Here is a 22,183-nt window from a genome sequence, read left to right as displayed (position 1 = left end):
GGGTCTCTGGACCTAGACTGGGAGTTTGAGAAGGTGACTCATGGCTTGCACTTGCTCACATGGGGCAGGTGGAACAGGTAGACGGCAGGGCTTTGGCTGGCACGCCCTGACCCCTTTCAAGGGCCAGGGAGGTGGCTGGTTCTGACTGTGGTTAGCTGGAGACCCGAGTCCTAGCTCCTTGGTCATGTAGTAAGCAGAAGAGCTACTTGAAAGAGATCACATGCATAGATTACACCAACACAGACCCTGCTTTCTCTGGAAAGCAATTTCAAAACCACTTCATTCTCCACCTGCATTTGGCTAATGGTCTGATTATAGCCACACTAATAACCTTCAAACATTCTCAGGAGCGGCCTTGGCTCTGAAAGTTACCGCCTCCCTTCCTCCTTGCCCTATTTCATGCATCTCTGGGACTGCAGTGACAACAGCTGTTTATTTCTCCCAGGGCCCGAGTTACTTGGAGGAGAGGCAGATGGCTGTGGGCTAATTCCTGAAGTGCACTTCTGGGGACCATCAGCCCCGGCTCCCAGGGTGACATCCCGCACAGGGCTACAGGTCAGGACATGAACAATTGCCATGAATATGGATGCCGAGGATGGAGACTGATTGCTTCCGTCCTGCAGGGCAAAACTGCCGCCCTAGGTGGGGATGACATTTTTGCTGAGATATAGGGTCAGGGGAAGGGTTGTCCCCTGAGTCCCAAGGCAAAATCTTTTAAGATTTAGGATCCTGGCCTCTCTGAAAAAGGTGTTACTATGCTGTCACCGAGAGGCATTTGTGTCTTCTGGACAGTCCTCCATTCAATTCTTTTCTGTTGCCCTGACAGCACCCAGTTAGTTAAGAGCCTGGATGGTTGGGGTCGCAGGAGGGTTTTTGTGATGGCTGGGAATCTGGATGGACGAGCATCAAGTTGTTGTTTTCCAATCTTAAGGAACTGGGTGTCCTGGTTCAGGAGTTGGCTGGTAGTATTTCCCCGGTTGTCCTTTGTCCCTTTCTTATAGCCCAGGTCCCATCCAGCCTCCATGGTTCAGCTCATGCCCCACCTATCTGTTCCTTGAACCCATCTCTGATGACTCCAGTCCCCACTGAGCTGACTTTTACTCTCTGAAGAGCTGCATCAGGGCTACAACATGCAGTTGGGCACATCATTACATGCTGTTTGCTTGCTCGTTGCTCTGCATGGGTCTCATCTGTGCTCTGAGACTGTGAGCACTCTGTGGTCAGAGACAGTGCCCTTTACTGTGCATTGCTGGTCTCTGGTGGCCTTTGAGTAGTGCTGAGCGACCAGCATTGTAAGGGATGAGTCTCTAGGACATCAGTGGGGCTGGATATTGTCACTGGATATCATTATCCTGGGGCTATAGGAAAGCCTACTTGAGAGAGATGCCACTGAAGACTTGTCCATATGCTTCCCTGTAGTGTCTCTGGGCATTGGGGCCAGATATTTTCTCTTCCTTCTGCCCTTCCATAGCCTCTTATCAGGTCTGTAGGATGTAGTCTGAATTGGTCTTGCTATTTGGATGACTTGCTTCCCACCTGGTGTAGCAGCCAGCCAGCATGCTGCTGTACCCTGGCCTAATTTTGATGATCTGCTAGAGATGGTACATGTGGCACATGGCAGCGATGGCCAAGGACACAAACTACCTGTTCAGAGGCCCTGTCCACTCAGGGGCTTCTATAATCCTGTGCTTTTGCCCACGTCATTTCATTTCCTAAAAGATCCCTCAGGATCCCTTTCATTAGTGTCCCCTTGACAAATGCTCACTTAACCCTTAAGCCTCAGTCCAAATATCGCCAGTCTTCCGTAGTTTCTTCCAACCTCTGGCCCCCAGAATTCCAAAATATTTTATAATTCCTTTCACTTTAGCGCTTTTCACATGAAGCCATATTCATTTATGTGCCTGTGCCCCAGCAGACTCCTGGGAACTCTTCAAGGGCGCAGACTCTGCCTTGGACGCCTTTCTATCTTTGACACTAGCCTGACACATCATGAGTGTGTAACACACACTGTGCGATGGAGTTAAGTGGATTCTGATGTTTAAGCAGAAAATGAGTGTATTTCGATAGTGCTTCAGGCTTTTGACCAGAGACACGTATGTTACTGCAAACCGTCAAGGTCAAGTTCTGTACCTCAGCTAAGGCAGAGGCAGTAAGGATGGAGTAGAGAAGAACTGAGAGGATTCAATGTCCAGTGGGGCTGGAGGCTGAAGGAGGAGCAGTCAGGGTTGGCTGCAGGCTGTTGAGACGTGAGGCCGTGTAGTATCACCAAGGGAGACAGACACTTGGGAGGAAGAGGAGGACATGGCCATGTCCCAGAAGCTAGCGAAGGTCTTCCCAAGACCTTCTTCCCAAAGAAAAACTCAGAGCATTTCCCCCCCCAAATCAGTAAAATGAGAAGCTCTCAAATGAGCAGAATGAAGTTCTAATGGGGAGGGCAGATAGATTGGTTACTTGTGTTCTGGGTTGAAGGGAGGGGTCTGAGTCAGAATCCAGGTGTAAGTGTAGCTAATTTCAACTGCTTGCTGTGGGAGCCAAGGCAGTGCAGAGGTCAAGAGTTCCAACCCCTGGAGGGACACAAGAGGCTTTTATCCTGTGCCAATTCTCAGACCACTCATAAAGTCCCTGCGCTTGCCTTGAAGGTGACACACTCCGACTTATTCCTCTTTTTAAAGTGAGATGTGATTCGGGTTTTGAAAGCAATGTCTATCTGTTACTGGGGCTGATGGCCTGGGTTAGATAGCCACTAATCTGAGCTGTTCCCCTGTCCCTCAGATCTGGAAATAGCAGCTCAGTGACATGAGGAAGTGGCTTTCTCCAATGGGGGCTGTGCTGGGCTTCTTCTAAGGACACTGGGAAACGTAAGTCACCTTTCAGACTTGAGTGGGAGGTAGTGCTTCAGATGGCACATGTACCTGGAGCTCTAGTGTCATGGGTCAGACAGGTGTGTGGTGAGAAAACACATGTCCTTGGGTGTGTTTTTATTATGTACATGGGCAAACCCACCCAGCTTTCTTCAAATTATGATGTTCTATGGTGACATTTCAGCTATTGCCTTGACATGATAAGAAATGGAGCTGTGCTAGATGTGTGAGCTTTTCAGAGGCAGGGTACAAAGGGGTCAACTATGGAAGTAGGAAGGGGAGAGAGAGAAGTAAGAGGTAAGTGCTAAGAGTTGGTGAATGCTACAGGAATGTAGAACCCTGGTCATGGTTACACATAGGGAACTCTGTTTCTTCTTTAAGAGATGTCCAGCATCTAGGCACAGTAGACCACCCTTAACAGATGACATTTCAAATTTTCAATATATTTGTTCAGAAAAATTTCATATAGGTATGAATTTCATATGGATATGAGTTTAGAATTTGGGGCAAGAGAAAATTATTAATAGTTTTGTCTCGAGTTAGAGACAGCATAGGGTTGTGTAATTAGTATCAATAACATCCCTGCCTGTTACAGCCCACCCCTTGGGAACATCAGTGCATGTATGCATGAAGATGACTTTAATAAACAAAATGGGGTTCGGCCTCGTGAGCCTGGAGGCCCTCTGCCAGCAGCCTGACTCTTCAGATGGCACCGATATTTCCAGAAATAAGAGGGAAGAGATCTCTGCAACAGAGGTCAATGCTGTTATAAAGCCCTTGTGTTTATTTCACCTGAAAGGCATACAGAAGGCATCTCAGAGCCTTGGGCTCTCAAACTGGGCCTCAGATTTTAAATTTGGTGTAAATTAATATTACTAATGACATTTGCATGATTTTAGAGCTCCTCTGAAGATCACTCATTCTTCCCAAAGGATAGTGGAGCAGGTTAGGAGCACTGAGGGCCTGGAAGAGGGCAGCCTTGGATCCATCATGCTGAGAACCCCAGACTGACAAATTCCTGCCCCCCCCCCAGGCTGTCTACATCCTGGGACCACAGCATGGCTCTTGTGACTGTGCTGTATCACAAAGCCGTATCATTATGGATACTCATTTTGTTGACATTTCTGCAAATAGTTCTGTTCCAAATGGTTAAAACCAACAATAGAGTTTATGCTTCAAGGTGCAGAAAACATTCTATGAAATTACAGATCTGTCCTAACCTGTCTGCTGCTTTAATGGTACACTAAAGGAAGAACCTTATTGTGTTAGATACCTAACTGCTATAAATCCTTCTGCTATCAATCGTCATCTTTGGTTTTATTTCTATTACAGATTTCAAGATGATGCCATCGATGAAGACTCTGTATGCACTCTTTTGGGGAAGAGGACAACAGGATCTCTCTTTGTTCTTGGGAACTCCGTATGTGGCAGGCTTGTGTGTGCAGGTGCCCACCTTTATGTGGCCAAACAGAGACATGTCTAAACTGGTTTTATAGGACTTGGAGGAAATGCCCTAAATAGAAAAACTGGGAGAATAAAATCTGTATTGCCTTTGTGAAAAGGAAAGCAAGAAGGTGATAGGAGAGCCACAAACAAAGGAAAATTTTCCTTAGCCCTGTTCAACAGAGACTGGAATTTGGTAAGAGCCAGTTCACCGTGAGCCCCACAGAGGGGTCTGATGACTAAAAAATTAAAAGGATGCTGTCATCAGGCTGCTTTCCTGAGAGGCAGTCTTACCAGACAGCCCTTGAAGACCAGAAGGGGGAGTTTCCAGTCATCCTTGACACTTTCTCCTAGTGGAATAGGGCAGATGAAAATGAGGTCTGAGAGCAAAAGTCATCCAGCCTGGGGTTCAGCTCTATGCAGAGCACCAGACACAGCTTCGGCTTCCAAATGGGACTGGCTTTTATTTCTAGAACTGATAGAGGTGGCGGAGAAAGTTTCATCCCAGACGCACATCTGAGGGCAATCTGGTTGAAGCTGGAAGCAGGCATGCCCATCCTTTCCTACTGCTGTCTTTAGGCCACTAACCCCTGAACTCTGCCCAGGAGCCCTTCTCCATCTGGAGGGATGTTGGCTGGTGGTCCATCCTCTCCTCATCCTCAGTCCCCCATCTATGGATCTCCAGGTCATCTCTCTATATATTCCCCTAGGGTAAGAGGCTCCATATTGCCAGCCTCTCCATATTCTCCACCCTCTATGCTCTTCCTCCATTCTGCCTCCTGCTGTCATCCCCAGAGGCCTCAACATCCACTGGGACGACCCTTACCTCCTGTACTGTGGCCTGCCTGTTCCTTTCAAGTTCCACCACCCCATGACCAGACCTAAAATTGCTCTACCTTTGAAATAATAAATGCCCTTAAAAACACCACCTCTTATCTTTTCCCTTCCTTCACTGCCTTTATTCTCAGGAAGACTGCTCCTAGTCGACTAGCTCTGTCCTCATGCCCCTTGGACCAGATTTTAGGTCTATTGACCCTACAGTATTCCTCTATCCTGATTTGAATCCTCTGAAACATCCTGTACTCACCTCTCCCTGTCCAACCCCCATATTTGTTGAGTTACCATGGGGCCTTATATTTTCCCCCAGCATCCTGTGAGTCTGTCCCCTCTCTGCAACCTCACTGCCGGGCCCTGACCTAGTTTGAGCCATCATGATGTCTCTCTTTGGTCTGTAGCTCTGATCTTTCTTCCTTCACCCTCACTGCAGGCCTCCACACTCTGCATGCTCCAGCTGTGGGGACCACTCACTGCTCCCTAAACAGGCCAGAAATTTTCATGCCACCCTCTTCCTGTCTTCTGCCTATGTAGAATTAGTTTCCCCTAGCCATATGTGTTTTATGTGTACCTGTGTGCCTCTGCCCTCTGTCCCAGTTGGTTGGTTACATATCTGTGTCTTCTACTAGAAAGTGTGGTCTTTGAGGACAAGGACTACTTTTACTCAACTGTATAAGCTTTGCAGTGAGCACAACACCTGTCACATGGCCAATTTCCATAAATAGTTATAGACTTATATTTTCCAGGATGTGTCTTCCATTAGAACTGCCCCCTGGGTCATTTGTCAGGTCAGCTATCAAATTCTGCCTCATTCCCATCTATCTTCTTTGGGGGAGATGCACTCCTGCCTTCCTCTGTGGCGCCAGCTGCTGGGTGGTCTTTCCTGTTCTGCCATAACATGAGGCTGGATTGTGGAGGGGGTTGAAGGGGCAGCAGGGAACTGGTGAAAGGCACAGAACACTGTGTGAGTGAACTGGCATAAGTTCTGTGGGCTTGCCAGCTGGCATCATGTGGGAGAGCCAAAGGGAAAGTTGGTTCTCTCCAGCCCGAAGCTCAGACTCCTGAGTGCAGTCACGAGTCTTAGTGCGAAAGCCTGAGGAGTGACAAATATCAAGGTCACCTCTGCTTTATGCCTGACCAGGGAGGGAGGGGCCTTGTGGATGTTGTGTGTGTGTGTTCCTGTGTGTGGATGTTGCCAGCCACTGAGCATGTCCAGAGAGCTAATAACATGCCTCCACGGTGGAACTAGAGGAAGAGCCACTGATCCAATTTGAAATTTACTGTTTGGTTTGATCCCAATGTTTTTCCCTTTGTTTCTGGCCTGATGCATTTATCTGTAGGCTCAGTGGGTTCATGATGGCAAAGTCTTGCATGCATAGAAGCACTTAACTACTCGATAGATTGGCTCATAGTCGCATGTGTGTGTGTGTACGTTTGTGTGTGTGCATGCATACATGGAGCATCCTTAATCCCTCCAGTGAGAGGCCTTTCTTCCGGAAGAGGAACCCAGGATTGGTTGCTTTGTGAGGGTGACAAACAGAGAACCAATAAAGGGGGTTCTAATTGGTTTAAAGAAATTCTGAGTATAGCCAGTCACATAGGCCTTTACCTAACTTTGGTTGGAGAAGTGGATAGGAGTTAACATGTCTTTTCTGAACTTCAATCAAACCCTCTTCCCATACAGTTCTCAGGCTGAAAGACCCACAGGAAGCATCTAGTCCAGTGGAGCACATCTGACTGTGTTGTCAGAATCATCTAGCATTACGTTTTCTCCAGTTTTATTGAGATTTAATTAACATATTACATTGTATTAGTTTTAGGTGTACAACATAATGATTTGATATATGTATATATTGTGAAATGACCACCACAGTAAGTTTGGTTACTGTCTTAGCACTTTCAAATATACAGTACAGTATTGTTAACTGTGGTCTCCATGCTGTACGGTAGATCCCCAGAATTTATTTTCCTATAACTGGAAGTTTGTACCTTTGACCACTTTCATCCATTTCCCCCATCCCCCATCCCTGCCCCTGGCAACCACCAATCTGTTCTCTGTTTCTGTGAGTTTGGTTTTTGTAGATTCCATATATAAGTGAGATCATACAATATTTGTCCTTTCTGTTGACTTATTCCACTTAGCATAATATCTTCAAGGTCCATCCATGTTTTCTCAAATGGCAAGATTTTCTTCTTTTAAATGGCTGAATAATATTTCATATGTATTTTATTTATTATGCTATTATTATTTATTATATATATTCCTTTCTTTCCACATTCTTTATCTTTTCACCTGTTAATGGGCACCTAGATTGTTTCCATGTCTTGGCTATTGTGGATAATGCTGCAATGAACATGGAGATGCAGATGTCTCTTTGAGACAATTATTTCATTTTCTTTGGATATATACCCTCAAGTGGAATTGCTGGATCATATAAGTGTTCTATATTCAAATTTTTTAAAATTTTTATTTATTTATGATAGTCACAGAGAGAGAAAGAGAGAGAGGCAGAGACACAGGCAGAGGGAGAAGCAGGCTCCATGCACCGGGAGCCCGATGTGGGATTCGATCCCGGGTCTCCAGGATTGCGCCCTGGGCCAAAGGCAGGCGCCAAACTGCTGCGCCACCCAGGGATCCCCTCTATATTCAATTTTTGAGGTAGATCTATATGGTTTTCTAGTGGCTACACAATTTGCATTCCCACCAACAGTGGATAGGGGTTCCTTTTTCTCCACATCCTCACAGATATTTGTTTTCTCTTAACTTTTTGATAATAGCTATTCTAGCAGATGTGAGCTGATTTCTCACCGTGGTTCTGATTTGCATTTCCCTATGTTTAGTGATGTTGAGCACCTTTTCATGTACTTGTTGGCCGTTTGTATATTTTCTTTTGAATAATGTCTGTTTAATTCCTCTGTCCATTTTTAAATTGAGTTGTTTGTTTTTTTGTTATTGAGTTGCATGTGTTCTGTTTTTTTTTTTTTTTTACAATTTTATTTATTTATTCATGAGAGACACACAGAGAGAGGCAGAGACACAGACAGAGGGAGAAGTAGGCTCCTCGAAAGGAGCCTGATATGGGACTCGATCTCAGGACCACAGGATCACAATCAGAGCTGAAGGCAGACACCCAACCGCTGAGCTACCCAGGCATCCCACATGTGTTCTTTATATATTTTGAATACTAACCTCTTATCAGCTATGTGATTTGCAAATATCTTCTCCCGTTCAGTAGGTTGCCTTTTCATTTTATTGATGGTTTTCTTTGCTGTGTAGATAGGATTACTTACTAAAAATGAAGATTCCTGAGGTCCTGCTCAAACCCCCTGATTTGGAACCTCTGGAGGTGGGGCTTGGCATTCTTTATTTTCAACATTTTCTCTGGGTGCTTGGGGTATCATAAGCTGCCTAAGGACACTCAGCTAATGGTCGCTGATCCAAGACTAGAACCTGAGTCTTCTGACTCCATCAAGGGCATTTCCTCTTACAGCTTGAATGTCCCTAGGGCTTAAAGCTTTGGGAAACACGGCTCATATTGGATGCAGGGGAGTGTGTTGAGTGGATCTCTTATCCAACAGACCACTAATCCACCTAATTTAATTAGTTCCTTCCATGGCAGGGCTTCAGGGCTTGAATTCCCAGAGCAGGCAGAGACGGTTGAAATAGACCACTTGCTCTGGGATGACCTAGTACCTGCTGACCCTGTCTTTACCACTAGGTAGGATTTCAAAGTCCTCTGTGTCTACTTCCACCCATGCTCTCTGGGGACCAGCAACCTAGAAAAACAGGCTTGGATTTCTTTCTGGTCTATAGCTGTTTCATCTCCCTCCCCTCCTCCCTCCCTCCTTCCTTTCCTCCTCCTCTTTGTCCTCCTTTCATCCCTCCTCTCTTCCCTCCTCCTCCTCCTTCTCTCCCATTCTCTCTCTCTCTCTCCTTTACTGGGATATGATTTAGATATGATATAATTTACTTACTTAAAGTGTACAGGCCAATGGTATTTAGTAGATTCATAACGTAGTGCAACATTACCAAAATCAATTTTAGAACATTTTCATCACCCCTGAAAAAATCCCATAGCGATTATCAATGACTTTTCTGTCCCCTCTTCTGGCCCACACTACCTAGCCCAAGGCAATCACTAATCCACTTTCCGTATCTATAGATTGGCATTTTCTGGACATTGCAAATAAATAGAATCATACAGTATATGGTCTTTTGTGACTAGCTTCTTCCACTTAGTATGTTTTCAAGGCTCATCTATGTTGTATTACGGATCAGTACTTTGTACTCTTTATGGCCAAGTAATATTCCATTGTATGGATATATCATATTTTCTTTTTTTTATATATTTTCTTATACATTTATCAGTTGACAGACATTTGGATTATTTCTATTTTTTGGTTAGTAAAAATAATGCTATAAATATTAATGTCCAAATTTTCGTATGGTCACGTTTTCCTTTTTTCTGGATGTATACCTAGGAGTGGAATAGCTGGGTTATCTGGCAATTCTGTGTTTAACTTTTCAAAGAAATGCCAAAATATTTTCCAAAGTTCTGAAATGGCTCACCATTTCAGATCCCTACCAGCAGTGTATGAGAACTCCAGTTTCTCCACATCCTCACCAACACTTGTTATTACCTGTCTCTTTGGTTATAGTCTACCTAGTGGGTGTGAAGTGGTATCTCACATGTGTGTGTGTTTTTAAAAGATTTTATTTATTTATTCATGAGAGACACACACAGAGAGGGACAGAGACATAGGTAGAGGGAAAAGCAGACTCCCTATGGGGAGCCTGATGCAGACTTTCTCCCAGGACCCCAGGATCCCGACCTGAGTCAAAGGCAGATCCCCAACCACTGAGCCATCCAGGTGCCCCTCATTGTATTTTTGATTTGCATTTTCCTGATTGTTTGTGGTATTGAGCATCTTTTCATGTGTTTGTTGACCATATTTTCTTTGAAGAAATGTTTATATACATCCTTTGCCCATTTTTAACGTGTGTTGTCTTTTTATTACTGAGTTTTAAGAGATATATACTATAGGTAGAAGTACTTGTCAGTTGTATAATACTCATATATTTTCTTCCAATCTAAGGATTGTCTTTTCACTTTCTTGATGGTATTCTTTGAAGCACAAATTTTTTGATTTTGATGAAGCCCAATTTCCTTGTTATTGTTTGTATTTTTGGTGTTATATATAAGGAAATATTGCCTATTCCAACGTCATGATTTGTGTGTATATTTTCTTCTAAGAATTCCATAGTAGTAGTATCTTTGATCCACTTTGAATTCATTTTTATATGATGTGGTGCAGGGGCCCAACTTCATTCGTTACCTTTATTTAGTTGTTCTAGTACCATTTGTTGAAAAGACAATTCTTTCCCCCATTGAATTGTTTTGATACTCTTGTTAAAGATCAATTGACCATAAATGTATAGATTTATTCTTGAGACTCTTAATTCTATTCCATTGACCCACATGTCTATCCTTATACCAGTAACACACTGTATTGATTATTGTAGCTTTATAGTAAGCTTTGAAATTGGGTACATTCACTTTCTGGGTCTACTTTCCAACACAAATGGCAAAGGCTAGGATGTAGCTTGAGTGGAAGGGCCTGAGTAGATGGGTTGAGGGCATGTAAGGAGAGATTGGTCTATGAGAAGCACAAGGGATCAAGATTCTGGAGGCCTAGTTTTTAAATCTATAGCCCTGCATACCCTTATGTAAGTCACTTCATATTTCTGGGCCTCTGTTTCCTTTTCTCTAGAATGAAGAGCCTGGGCTGATTGATTATTAAAGGAATTTTTAATTCGAATAGTCTGGAGGCATGGGAGACTCAGTTTCTATAGACAAAATCTATCCCAGGACCCCCTGATGTTATGACCAAGTGTTCATTAGACATTCATTCATCTGGAATTTAGGTATGAGACAGGAAATGTACAAGATGATTCTAGATTCTCTTGCCATGTCACATAGTAACAAAACTGTCAAAGACCTCCAAGGTTGTATCTAAAGGACTCAGGAGCCAACTTGAAGAGGCTCTTTACTGGCTCAAAATGGGACACTTTGGATACCAATAAAGATAATAAATGTGATAGATTGAAATACTTCAAATACATTTAAATTCATGAATTTATAATGATGCTTAAAAACCTTCAATTATTTGGAACTTTTGGATTTTGAGATCTCTAAACAGGAGAGCCCCATATCATTTCTTCCTCATAGCCTGGGTTTCATGGCTGTACCACTCTACCCTAGATCCCTAAGTCCCTGGGGTCTGTTCCAGCACTTTGCTTCCAGGTAGCTTATCACTTCATTATTCTGTGCTAATCTATTTGGAAAAGGATTGGGAAAGCCCCAGAGTTATTGGTAGTGGTCTACAAAGCACTACTTGCTAACTGAATAAATAAAGATTCACTCTGATATGCACCATTGCTTTCCTTCGCTTCCAAGTAAGCTTCTGGTAGATGAATAATCATGCATTCTCTTCAGTGTGCAGGTTCTGTCATCATGTGCTTTCTCAGACAGGAGCGCATGGATTTTGGGGGTGTAAAAATGACTTTTTTACTGAAGAAATTGTGGCTGACAAGCCTGTGGGGTGGCTGGTAGTGGGGACCTGGACTCCAGGCCCTGCTCTTCCACCTCTTCTTTGCCTCCCCACTCGGGGCCTGTTTCTTTATGTTTAAAAACAAAACATCAAGGAATGTTCTACTGATATATGCAACAAGGTGCATTGTGCTAAGCAAGAAAAGCTAGACTCAAAAGGCCACATACTGGATGATTCCTATTATGTGGCTTTCTGAAAAAGGCAGAACTATGGGGTCAGAAAACAGATCAATAGTTGTCAGAAGCAAGCGACTGAGGAGAAGAGATTAACTAGAAGGAGCCACAAGGGAACTTTTGGGGGTGATAGACTTTCTATGTTGATTTTTGATGGTGTTACATCACTGTGTCGGTTGGTCAAAATTTATAATGCTGTATCTAAAAAGAGTGAATTTTACTGTGTGTAAATTATACTTCAATAAACACAAAACTGTGGGGCACCTGGGTGGCTCAGTCAGTTAAGCCTCTGCCTTTAGCTCAGGTCATGATCCTGGGGTCCTGGATCGAGCCTCACACTGGGGTCCCTGATCAGCAGGGAGTCGCTTCTCTCTCTCCCTCTGCCTGCTACTCACTCATGCTCTTTCTTTCTCTCAAATAAATAAAATCTTTTTAAAACACCACAAAAATGTGAAACAAGCGTGCGCGCAAACACACACACACTCAAACACATTCACTATGTAACTTGAAACTCTCTAAGGTCCCTCTCAGTGCCAGGATTCACTGGTTCTCCACCAGACATACGGTCATGGGCAGGGCAGCAAGAAGAGATGCCCTGGGCCTCATCTCATTTTGAAACTTCCCTTCCCTGATTTTTTTTTTTTTTTTTTTTTTTACCCTTCCCCAACTCAAAACAGTCTTTCTGTGATGTAATGGGCAAAGGAGGAAAAACAGGCTTCTTTCATCTGGCTGGCCATTTCAGGAACAAGGCCAGTCCCTCCATGGACATACACATGTCTGTGTGCGTGATGAACGTTCTCAGAGGGCAGGCCTTGCCCAGCTGCTTGTCCTAGGTCTGAGGTCTGAATCATTGGCCTAAAATGGACTATTTCTGAACAACAGCTCAGAATTCAAATCCCAATGAAACAGCCACGGTGGCCTGTCAGATGGGTGGGAATCTAGATGGAGAATGTGGACTTCTGCTTCCATTTTCCTTTTTTTTTTTTTTCTGCTTCCATTTCCATCCAGGGTGTGAAGGAGGAAACTCCCCCTCGCCGCCCTCGGCCCTCTGCTCTGCTATTTACTGAGGCCTAATGTGGAATTGCTGAGACCATCAAGTGACACACAGCGAAGTCCCAGGTAGGAAAAGGAGACCAAGGGGCTTCACACAGGCAGGTCTAGATGCTCCCTGCACAGGCAAATAAGCCATGGCCTCCCTGCCGGCAGGAAGAGCCAACTTTCCATTTGTCTGTCGGTCCGTCCAGGGCCAGGCTGCAGGGAAAGCTGCCTAGGAGGGATTTGCTAACATACCCCACTCTCACCACCTCTCCGTGCCTCTCTCAGATGTAGCAATAACTAATGCCAGATCCTGTTTCATGGGCACTTACTATGTGCCAGGCACGTATCATTCATGACAACCATAACATTTTAAAATTCTTGTCCCTGTTTTACAAATGAAGGAACTAACACTCCAACCAAGGCTGTGTGTCTCAGCCTCGCAATCAGGGGCTCTTTCTCTCTTTTTTTTTTTTTTTTGTTGAAGATTTTATTTATTTATTCATGAGAGACACACAGAGAGAGGCAGAGACACAGGCAGAGGGAGAAGCAGGCTCCCTGTGGGGAGTCTGATGTGGGACTTGATCCCAGGACCCCAGGATCATGCCCTGAGCTGAAAGCAGACACTCAACCACTGAGCTACCCAGGTGTCCCTTTCTCTCTTTTGTCCACTGAAATAAGCCAGACTCTGGGAGCATAGAGCCTAGGCTTTAAGGGAGCAGGAGCATAACAGCTCTGTTCTGGAAGGAGCTCATGCCAAGCTGCATCCCCCACCTCGAGCCCCTTCAGAACAAGTGAGGCCCTGTAGCTTCTCCTTGGCCAGGAAGCCATGCCCCTCTGTGTATGGGTTCAAGGGTAGCCCCCGTAACCCCACTGTGGGTGTTGAAGGGCTGGGCATAGGGAAGGGGGCCCAGCTCACGAATTGCAAGTCCCAGTAAGGGAAGCCAGGAGATCACGTGGGCACTCTCTGCTCCAGAAGGCAGGTTGAGGGAAAGCATGCCATCAGAACTCTGTGGCCCAGCAGGGGACATGCCCCTCAGAGGGCCTCCTGGTTGCTTCTCCAAGCCACAGAGTTTAGAGGCTGCCGCATCCCAGAAAATGTCCTAAGAGATGCCCTAATAACCCCCTGGGAGCTGAGACTAATGAGCAATTGGATGCTGGCACCACGGGAAGGAATAGCCTCATGCCCTTTGCATCAGAAGCCTCGGAAAGGGGGTGGCGGAGAGAGGATTACACAGGCATTCCTAGGTGGGCACAGCTTTTAGTGGTATAACTGGCAGCTCAAATGCCCCCTCCACCCTGAACCTGAGCAGATCTCTGCTCTCAGTGGTTAGTAGGATACATAGACAGAGGTCACTTATTAAAGGAAGATTCTGGAAATAAGCTAACGGCTCTGCTGGGTAGGAGGAGTTCTGAGTTCCTTGGGGGTGGTGGCCTTGATCATAGAGGACAGGGAAGCAAGGCTTTTTTATGGTGGGCCAAGACCTGACAGTGGGATATACCACAGACTTGACAATTCAGGCACTGTGGCTGGTGTGGGCTCTGGGAGGTAGCCCAGGGAGTGGGAGACAGGCTTGTTCCCATGCACAGGTGCCCAAAAACCCATTCCCATGCCTCTCAGATCACTGCTACTTCCAGAAGTGAAGTTTCTGCCACTGAAGCAAGCTGCTAGGTACCTGCCTTATTTTTAATAGAGAGGATTGCAGCACTGTGTGGCTCCTTTTTACCTCATTCTTGTCCTCCTCTCGTCAACCTGACTTCCAGGCATTCAGAGCCCCGCTGCTTCAGTGTTAGTGGGAGGTGGGATTGTCTGTCGCTCAGGAAACCGAGGCTCCCTGTGAGGAGCACCATCTGTATGCAGCAGACTTCAATCTTGGGACTTTATTTAAGGGCAGCGGAGTGCAGTCTGGACACTGCTGGCATTCATCAGGCCACCGGGTTTTGTGGCTGAGCACAAACAAGGGGGCATAGAGGCCAAGCAGCCAGGGAGAACTTGGGAGAATCAGGGGCTCTAGCCTTCTGGTGACACCATTGTTCCACCCTACCAGGATGTCCCCCACCCCAGAGATCTGACTTCCCAGAGCTTTTCTGCTAGGGAGTGAGGGGGGGGTGGGAAACAGACTGTGTGTGTGTGTGTATGTGTGTGTGTGTGTGTGTGTGTGTGTGTGTGTGTGTGTGATAATGGGGCTGGGTGGGGAGCAGAGAAGGAAGAGAGGTAGTACATTTTTTTTTTCTAGAGGCCAATCCTGCCCAATAAACCCCCAAACCAAGTAGCCACACAGAGTTAGTTGGATTATAGTGGGTTAAAGTCATTTATTTTTAGACGGTACCAGCATGTTTGGTTCTGGGGTCCGAACCCCAAATTCCAGAAAAATAAACTAATGAGAACCCCATGCACTATGAGAAGGCCATTCCGACGTGTCCGTGATCATGCTGTGAGTGGGCATAGTATATAGACCAGGAGCCCTCCCCGGACAGCTGGCAGCAGCTGGCTCTGAGCCCTCCTTGGGACTGGGGAGAGGGCCAAGACTGGATCATTTGGACCCTGTCCCTTAAGGCCTCGAGCCCCTTATTGCTACATTTGCTACTTTGCTACTTGATGGCCCCTGGGTCGCGCCCAGGGGAGGCCTTATCACTGGGTGGTACTAATGAGTAGGCTGCTGGCATTTGCCCTTGCCATTGTGACAATAGCACAGAACTCTTTTCAGAGGGTCCCGGAGTGAGTTCATTTGACCACTAGTCAACTATGCCTCCTACGGCCCTCGCTCCATACTCGGCCTGGCCAGACCCCCTGGAGGCTGGTGGCCCATGATCTTCCCCCAGCCTCAGGGCTTTCCAGCTCCCTTCTTGGAGCACCTCCCTCCAACATTCTCCGCAAGGCCCAAAGACCAACAGCCCCCTAGCCTTTCCAGCGTGGCGCAAGGCTTCTTAGTGGTGGCTTCTGAAGCCCATGCATTTGGAGCACAATGGGAAGGGTGCGTTTTAGGAGAAACATCAACTTCCAGCAATAGCAAAAAGGCCAGATGGGCGGCAGGCTCCCGGTTCAGGGTCCCGTTGGTGAGGTAGTTTGAACACCCCAGCGATCCTGCCAGGAAAAGCGCCCCTGGAGCATGTCCCCACGTGTTCACAGGTCTACGCAACAACTCTGGGGTGCTGGCCTGTGCCTGACCCCTCGGCCTTGGTGGGGCCAGTAGCACAGCTCAGCTGACTGCCCCCGGGGGCCGGGCCCCACCTTGTTCCTGGGGTTCAGCCACACCTGACAGCGTCACTTTCTGGAAGGGAAGAAGCCCTCTCCCCAGCGAGAGAGTTCCTGCTGCTTGGACTGAGCCCTCTGGCTGTTGCTGGGCACTTACACGGGCCCAGCCCCCAGTTTTTTTCTTCCCTTGAGGCGGAGGTGATCTCAGTCTGATGTCCAATGCCTGATGTCTGTGCATCTGACTTGCTGGCTCGATGGTTGCTTCTGTGGCTCCCCTGAAGCTTTGGCTGTGGGGCTGCCAATGTGATATTTGTCCCAGGAGCTCTGAATGGGAAGAATCCCAGGTCCAGAGACTGTGCCCAGTCAAGGGAGCTAAGGAAGCTTCTGGAGGGAGGGGAAACTGCTTTGCTATAGAACTGCTTTCCAAAGTCTAATCTGGTTTGAAGTTTTGGCTGTGTAGACCAGGCCAATGGGGAACTGGCCAAGACCGTATTTTCCAAGTGTGCTTGCAATCTAAGGTCTGCACAGTAGACTGACCTAGGACTGACCAACTGGGCAGAGCAACCCCACCTCCCACTCCCCATGTTGCTTGGCTTGATCTACTGGGGAGCACATGGTGGCCACAGAACTGAGCATGCCTGGTTGGGAGGTGGGGTGATGGGATTTATTGCTCTGTGTCTGAATGCATCCGGAGCACCCTTTCCTCTTTTGAGCCTTCTGGCATGCCTTCCCTCTGGATGTCCCCAGGGGTATTTAGATACCTTCAGCCTGCGCTGTCTCAGGGGTACAGTCCACCTGGCTCTGGGGGGGTGGCTCTCTGGGGCCCTCCAGGGTTGGCCAAGTCTTGGCCACCATCGCTCAGAAACAGAGGCCAGGAGTACTGGGGAAGCCAACCCTGCCCTGTCTGCAGCCCATGCGGAAGGGCAGGAGGCAGCCAGGACTTTGCCCTGGGTAACTGAGGGCACAGAGGCACCTGCTGTGCTAGAATGTCCTTTGTCCACATACCTACTGCCTCGATGTCAACAACATCTTGGGGACCCTTGACCGGGAGGAGCTTCTTTGGGGCAATGTTGGGTGCAGAAATACTTGGACTGCATTTTGGTTCTGGAAAAGGAGCCCTGTGTGAAAGGCAAGGAGATAAAAAAGGGTGGAACAAAGAGAGGAGTCCAGAGACCCCATAACATGGGATAGGGCTTCCTTGCATTCATTTACTCATCAAGTAGTTACCGAGTATCTATGAGGGCCAGGACCTGTGCGGAGGTTTTGTGGAACCAGGGTGTGGGAGTGCCTGACGAGAATCCGGGTGTCTATTGCCACTGCTGAAGGCAACCTGAGGACCTAACACATGTCATCTCTCTACTGTCTAGTGTACTTGGCAGAGAGAGCAACGACTGCCAGTGGGGGAGACTGAGGCATAGTAGTCAAGAACCCACAAGGGTACAACTGGAGCCAAGTCTCCCACTGCCCAGAGTGGCCCTGCTGGGAGGGATGGAAGGCTGGTGCCCTGGGGACAGGGCTCTGTGGAATGGACACACGACAGCACAGACATGGGGCTGCAGAGATGGTCATGGAAGCACCCAGGAGGCAAGGTCTGCGAATAAGCTTATGAGCCTTTGGTCACCAGCTGGTGAATCTGCCTACGTGAGTAAAGAAATACCAGTGATCACTTTTTTTTTTTTTTTTTTTTTTGCTTCTGTGTTTGCTATTTATATACTCCCCCAGGAAAATTTTTACCTATGGACAAAAACAGATCAAAGGAGGCTAGTTCTAGCAGGTGGCGTGAGCGTCTGAATTCAACCACGTGTGGCTTCATACCACTTCGTCCGAGGGCTCACAGGCATCACAATGGTGACAGTGACAATGAGGAGAGTAATAGCTACCGTTTGCTGAGCACCTACTACGCGCCAGGCACCTGACTCGGTGCTTTACATATATTACCTCACGGCCAGTTGGCAGATAGTCATTTTGACATACACATGAAGGGAGTACAAGTGGATTTTTTGCAGGTTCTTGCAGGTTTTGCTTTGTGTCTGCTTTTTCCTTGAGGACCAACTTTGCTTAGCGGCGCCTTCGCCGGGCTGTCGGAGAACCATTTGGCCCTGGCCTAGGCCCTCTGTGGCAGCTTCAGTCCCAACTTCAGCCCCAGCGGAGACCTGGCCGGGCAGGGGCCCGGTCGTGCCTGTCAGGACGCCACCATGTCGTTGGGGCTGCCAGCCGAGTGACCCAGCCACCTCCCCGCACCCCGGGGCGGGGGGGCTGCCAGAGGGGAGGACCCCAGTGGCCCTGAGTTCATGGCCATGTTTATTTTGAGTAAAACACAGGGGAACAAACCAAGGAGAAGGGGCAAAACCAGAATAAATGGGGAAATGATAAATGGTTTAAAAGGTGGTCAGAACCTCCACAGCCTGCCGAGCCACAAGCTCTTTCGTCCACTCGGTGCTTCCTCTGGTGTGGGGCCTTGAGGCATGTGACAGGTGCGCGGGCAGCCCCAGGCCGGCGGGGACCTCTCGGAAGGCTGGCCTCGGGGCCTGAAGGAGCTGGTGGGGAAGCGATCGGCGAGGTTGCTCAGCACTGTGGCCGCACCGGGGACACGTGGCATTGGCGGGGAGGGCTTACACAGACGTGGGGAGGGGAGGGGGCGGTCGGGACACAGTGGCTGTCACTACGGGGGTGCCGCGGGTGCACCGGAGCCGGGGGGGAGGCGGGCGTAATACTGGATGTGCTCAGGGCCAGCCGGCCCCTCTGGCGTTTGCAGGGAGGCCTGATCCCCCAGCCAGGGGGGGAAGATTGTAATCTGGAGTGACAGTCACGACGGGAGCCCCACGGGGCGCCGGCCCGGGCGAGTCAGGGCCCAGGACCTCCTAGAGAACGGGGTGTCGGCGCACAACTATACAAGGACGAGAGGGTTGTAAACAGGGGCCTCTGCGGGGGCCGACCCCGGGCTCTGCGGACTTGGCACGGCGGCGTCCCCGGTCACCCACCGGGGCTCCCCTGGGCCGCCCGCCAGCGCCCTCACTCCTTCTCTTTCACAGTGACCAGGTCTCCCCGCAGGGAGCCTCTGTCCGCGGAGGTGGAGCGCCGCCGCCTGCCCGCGGGGTCGTCGGGCCCGGGCCCTGCGGTGGGCACCGTCAGGAGGACTGCATCAGGCCGGTGAGGCGCTTGCCCGCCAGCGACTTTCCCTGCAGAGACAGGCGACAGGGTTGGCACGCACAGGCGCACGCGCACCCGCACACACAGACAGGGACAGACAGACAGCCAGACGCGCGAATTCCTCCTTGCCGCCCGAGCCACGGAGGCCAAACGGCCGAGCTAAGTGACCCTGGCGACCTCGGGTCCGGGGAGCCTCGACTCCGGGCCAGGCGGGAGTGGAGGTGTGCTGCTGGCACTCTTCTCTTTCCAGGCGGGATGTGTGTGGGAACTGTACTTACCCCAAACCAGGCATTGCTGCCACTCATAGGTAGAGGGCCTCTGAGTGCTTGTGGGCTGCCCCTGGCCTGGATTTTATTCCAGCGAGGAAGGATTTTATTCCAGGGCGTTTGAGGACTCCACATCGGGACATCTATAAGCCCTTCACTTGCCGCCCCTGTAGCAGTTCTTCCTCGCTGGAATAAAGCTGGACTGGGGAGTCGTAAGATGGGGAAGTGGGGGGTTGACCCACACAGGTGATGGTTAAGGATCCGGGTGGCTAGAAGCTAATGAATGAGCTAGTCTTAGGAATGCAGGAGATGGGGGAATGCAGGCGCATGCAGAAGACCCAGGATCCTGGCTGAAAGGCAGGACTGAGCCCTTCCTGGGAGAGAAACACAAATTTTGGGAACTCTTGATGACAGGATCCTGGGCTGGTGAACAGGTGCCACTGCAAGACCCAGAGCAGCACACTCCTGCCAGGTCCTATGTTCCTGGCTCCCTGGGGGCCTGTGTTTGAGGACTCCACTTCAGGCTACCTACAAACCCTTCGCTTGCCGCCCACATAGCAGTTCTTGAAAATGAAAACATTAAACTGGACCGTGAGGCCTGGTGCGTGAGGCACTGAGATCGTGAGAGAGGCCAGTGACTCCTGTGCCAAGGAATAGGTGGCCGAGGAGCCTCGGATGTGGGATTGAGCACCAGGAGGCTGGTGGAGGGGGATGAGCGAGTCTCAGTTATTCTGCTTATTTCCCTTGACTCAGCCTGGGCCCATTCCTTGCTCACCCTCCTCAGAAATCCCGAGCATCAGACAGGGGTCTAGAGGAGAGTGTGGCTGGACCCAAGCAGATTGATCACGGGGTCTGAGAAAATACTCGAAACCCATGCTATTATTGACAGCGGGTCAGCAACACCATCGCCATCTGCAAAGGGGAGCACGTGGTCCTCATCAGCATGGGCTGTGGTGTTTGGTAGTGAGAGACTGCAAGGGCCAGCAGCTCCTCATGTCCATTTCCAAGTGGGGGTGTCAGGGCTCATCTTGTTTACTGGGCTTGGCTGTGTGCAAGCTGGATGTAATTAAAAAAAATTGATCAGGTTTGTGAAGCCTGGTAGAGTACTCAATAAACCTACTGATTGATGAATTGATGGATAATGGGTATATCTAATAAATGAGCAAGGGCTGTGAGTTTGCTGGATGCAAGACAACGTGTCATCTGGCTTAGCTCTCCATAGAGGGACATGCCAGATTGACTTTGAGAATTCCAGTGGCATGCATGGGAGCTTGTCCAGAAATGGATCTGCCCTCGGGAGCTGTTGGAAAGTCTGCATCTACATCCCCTTGCTCTTTTTCTCCTTTTCTTTCACTCTTCCTTTTCCCTAGTGAGACAAAACTTCATTTTTTTTCTCCCCTGTTTTAAGCCCCCCCACACATACACACACAGAATCTCCTCATCAGCAACCTTATCTGAATCTTCACATACACTAAACTTAGCCTGCAGCAGGATACATTTATACCAGGGTAAGGATTTTTTTAATCAGATTGGTATTTTTTTAATCCTAGAGGGTTACAGTGCCAGTCTTTGCAAGATCACTAAAGGCAAGGTGGCTGGCTAACTTCTCTGTGGAGAACGGGTTAGGCAGGACGAGAGCTCGCAGCTGGCAGAGGCTGATGACCTTCAGGGACTTTCTCCAGCCCTGGATTCTAAGACACACACATGGCTGCTACTCTCCTTGACTGCCCTTTCTTAGATGGAGCTCGAGGCATTTGTCATCCTGTTGGTTCATCTGGGATTGTGCCTTCTTGATGCAGGCCTGAAGGCAGGAAGCGCGGGTATGTGTGTGAGGTTCCCTCTGGGGAAATGTGGAGCTGATGAGGCTGGGGCCTCCTGGTCCGAGGGTTCTAACCCTCCCCCCATCCCGCCAGCCCCTTTACCCATGACCATCCCTGCTTGTTTGAAGGGCACGGACGGATTCTGCTTGCCTCTTGGTGTCCGTTATTGCTGCAGTAGCCACACACCAAATACTGGCTCCTCCCCCCTCCTTCTGTCCCTTTTCCACCAGGGCAACAAATTACATGTTATGTCACCAAATATGATGTTTGGCTTTGCCATACGTGGTATTCGGGCTCTGATTTAGCTGGTGGATGTGAAAAAAAAAAATCACTAAAGCTCCTGAATAAGTCTATTGCTAGTGTGTATGTTAAGAGCCCAGAAACAAAGAAGGTGAGGTTTACCAGGCATCTAAACCCTCATTATAGCTTCTTCCTCATTAGTGAGGTCATTTTGGCTGGAGAGGGGGTTGTACGTTGAGGGAGGTTGGAGATTCTGTATCTGGATTATTATGGGACTGTCTGTTTTAGGTGCCTTTGGCCCTGAGGTCCCCTACCCTCCGCCCCTCCCTGTTCTGTAGAAGGGGCTGGGCTAGGCTTGGAGGCACTAATTAATCTCTTCCTGCTTGAGTCCTGGAGCTCAGCCTCACAGCTCTGACTCCAAGGACCTGTGGCCAGCCGTCAATGCCTTCTCCTCCCCTTCCCCCCAGCTGCTTCCATTTCTCAGGACTTCAGAGGCCAGCCTGGGGAACTTGCCCTGAGATTGTTCCCAGCCTCTCAGCAATCCAGGTGGTGT

General features: G+C 48.5%; 1 protein-coding gene and 1 long non-coding RNA gene across 13 annotated transcripts in view; one reads left to right on the top strand and one right to left on the bottom strand.

The window, feature by feature from the left end:
• The first annotated feature begins 441 nt into the window (after positions 1-441).
• Positions 442-5,163, top strand: LOC111097226. Its single transcript, XR_005362891.1, has 3 exons — positions 442-555; positions 2,773-2,858; positions 4,194-5,163. It is a non-coding gene; the product is annotated as an uncharacterized LOC111097226 (long non-coding RNA).
• Positions 5,164-15,246: 10,083 nt separating this feature from the next.
• Positions 15,247-22,183, bottom strand: part of RGS6 (regulator of G protein signaling 6) — a 579,647-nt gene continuing 572,710 nt past the window's right edge. For 7 of the 12 annotated variants that reach the window (XM_038545148.1, XM_038545144.1, XM_038545146.1 and 4 more), the window contains one exon: positions 15,247-19,333. In XM_038545148.1, coding sequence (XP_038401076.1) covers positions 19,167-19,333 — 167 coding nt within the window. In that variant the 3' untranslated portion in view covers positions 15,247-19,166. Of the gene's footprint in view, positions 19,334-19,358; positions 21,411-22,183 lie in introns of those variants that run through there. The other 5 variants (XM_038545154.1, XM_038545151.1, XM_038545149.1 and 2 more) reach the window with 5 other exon arrangements.

This window comes from Canis lupus, chromosome 8 (assembly GCF_011100685.1).
Source record: "Canis lupus familiaris isolate Mischka breed German Shepherd chromosome 8, alternate assembly UU_Cfam_GSD_1.0, whole genome shotgun sequence".
NCBI classification, from domain to species: domain Eukaryota; kingdom Metazoa; phylum Chordata; class Mammalia; order Carnivora; family Canidae; genus Canis; species Canis lupus.
This window is presented reverse-complemented; position numbering and strand designations above follow the sequence as displayed.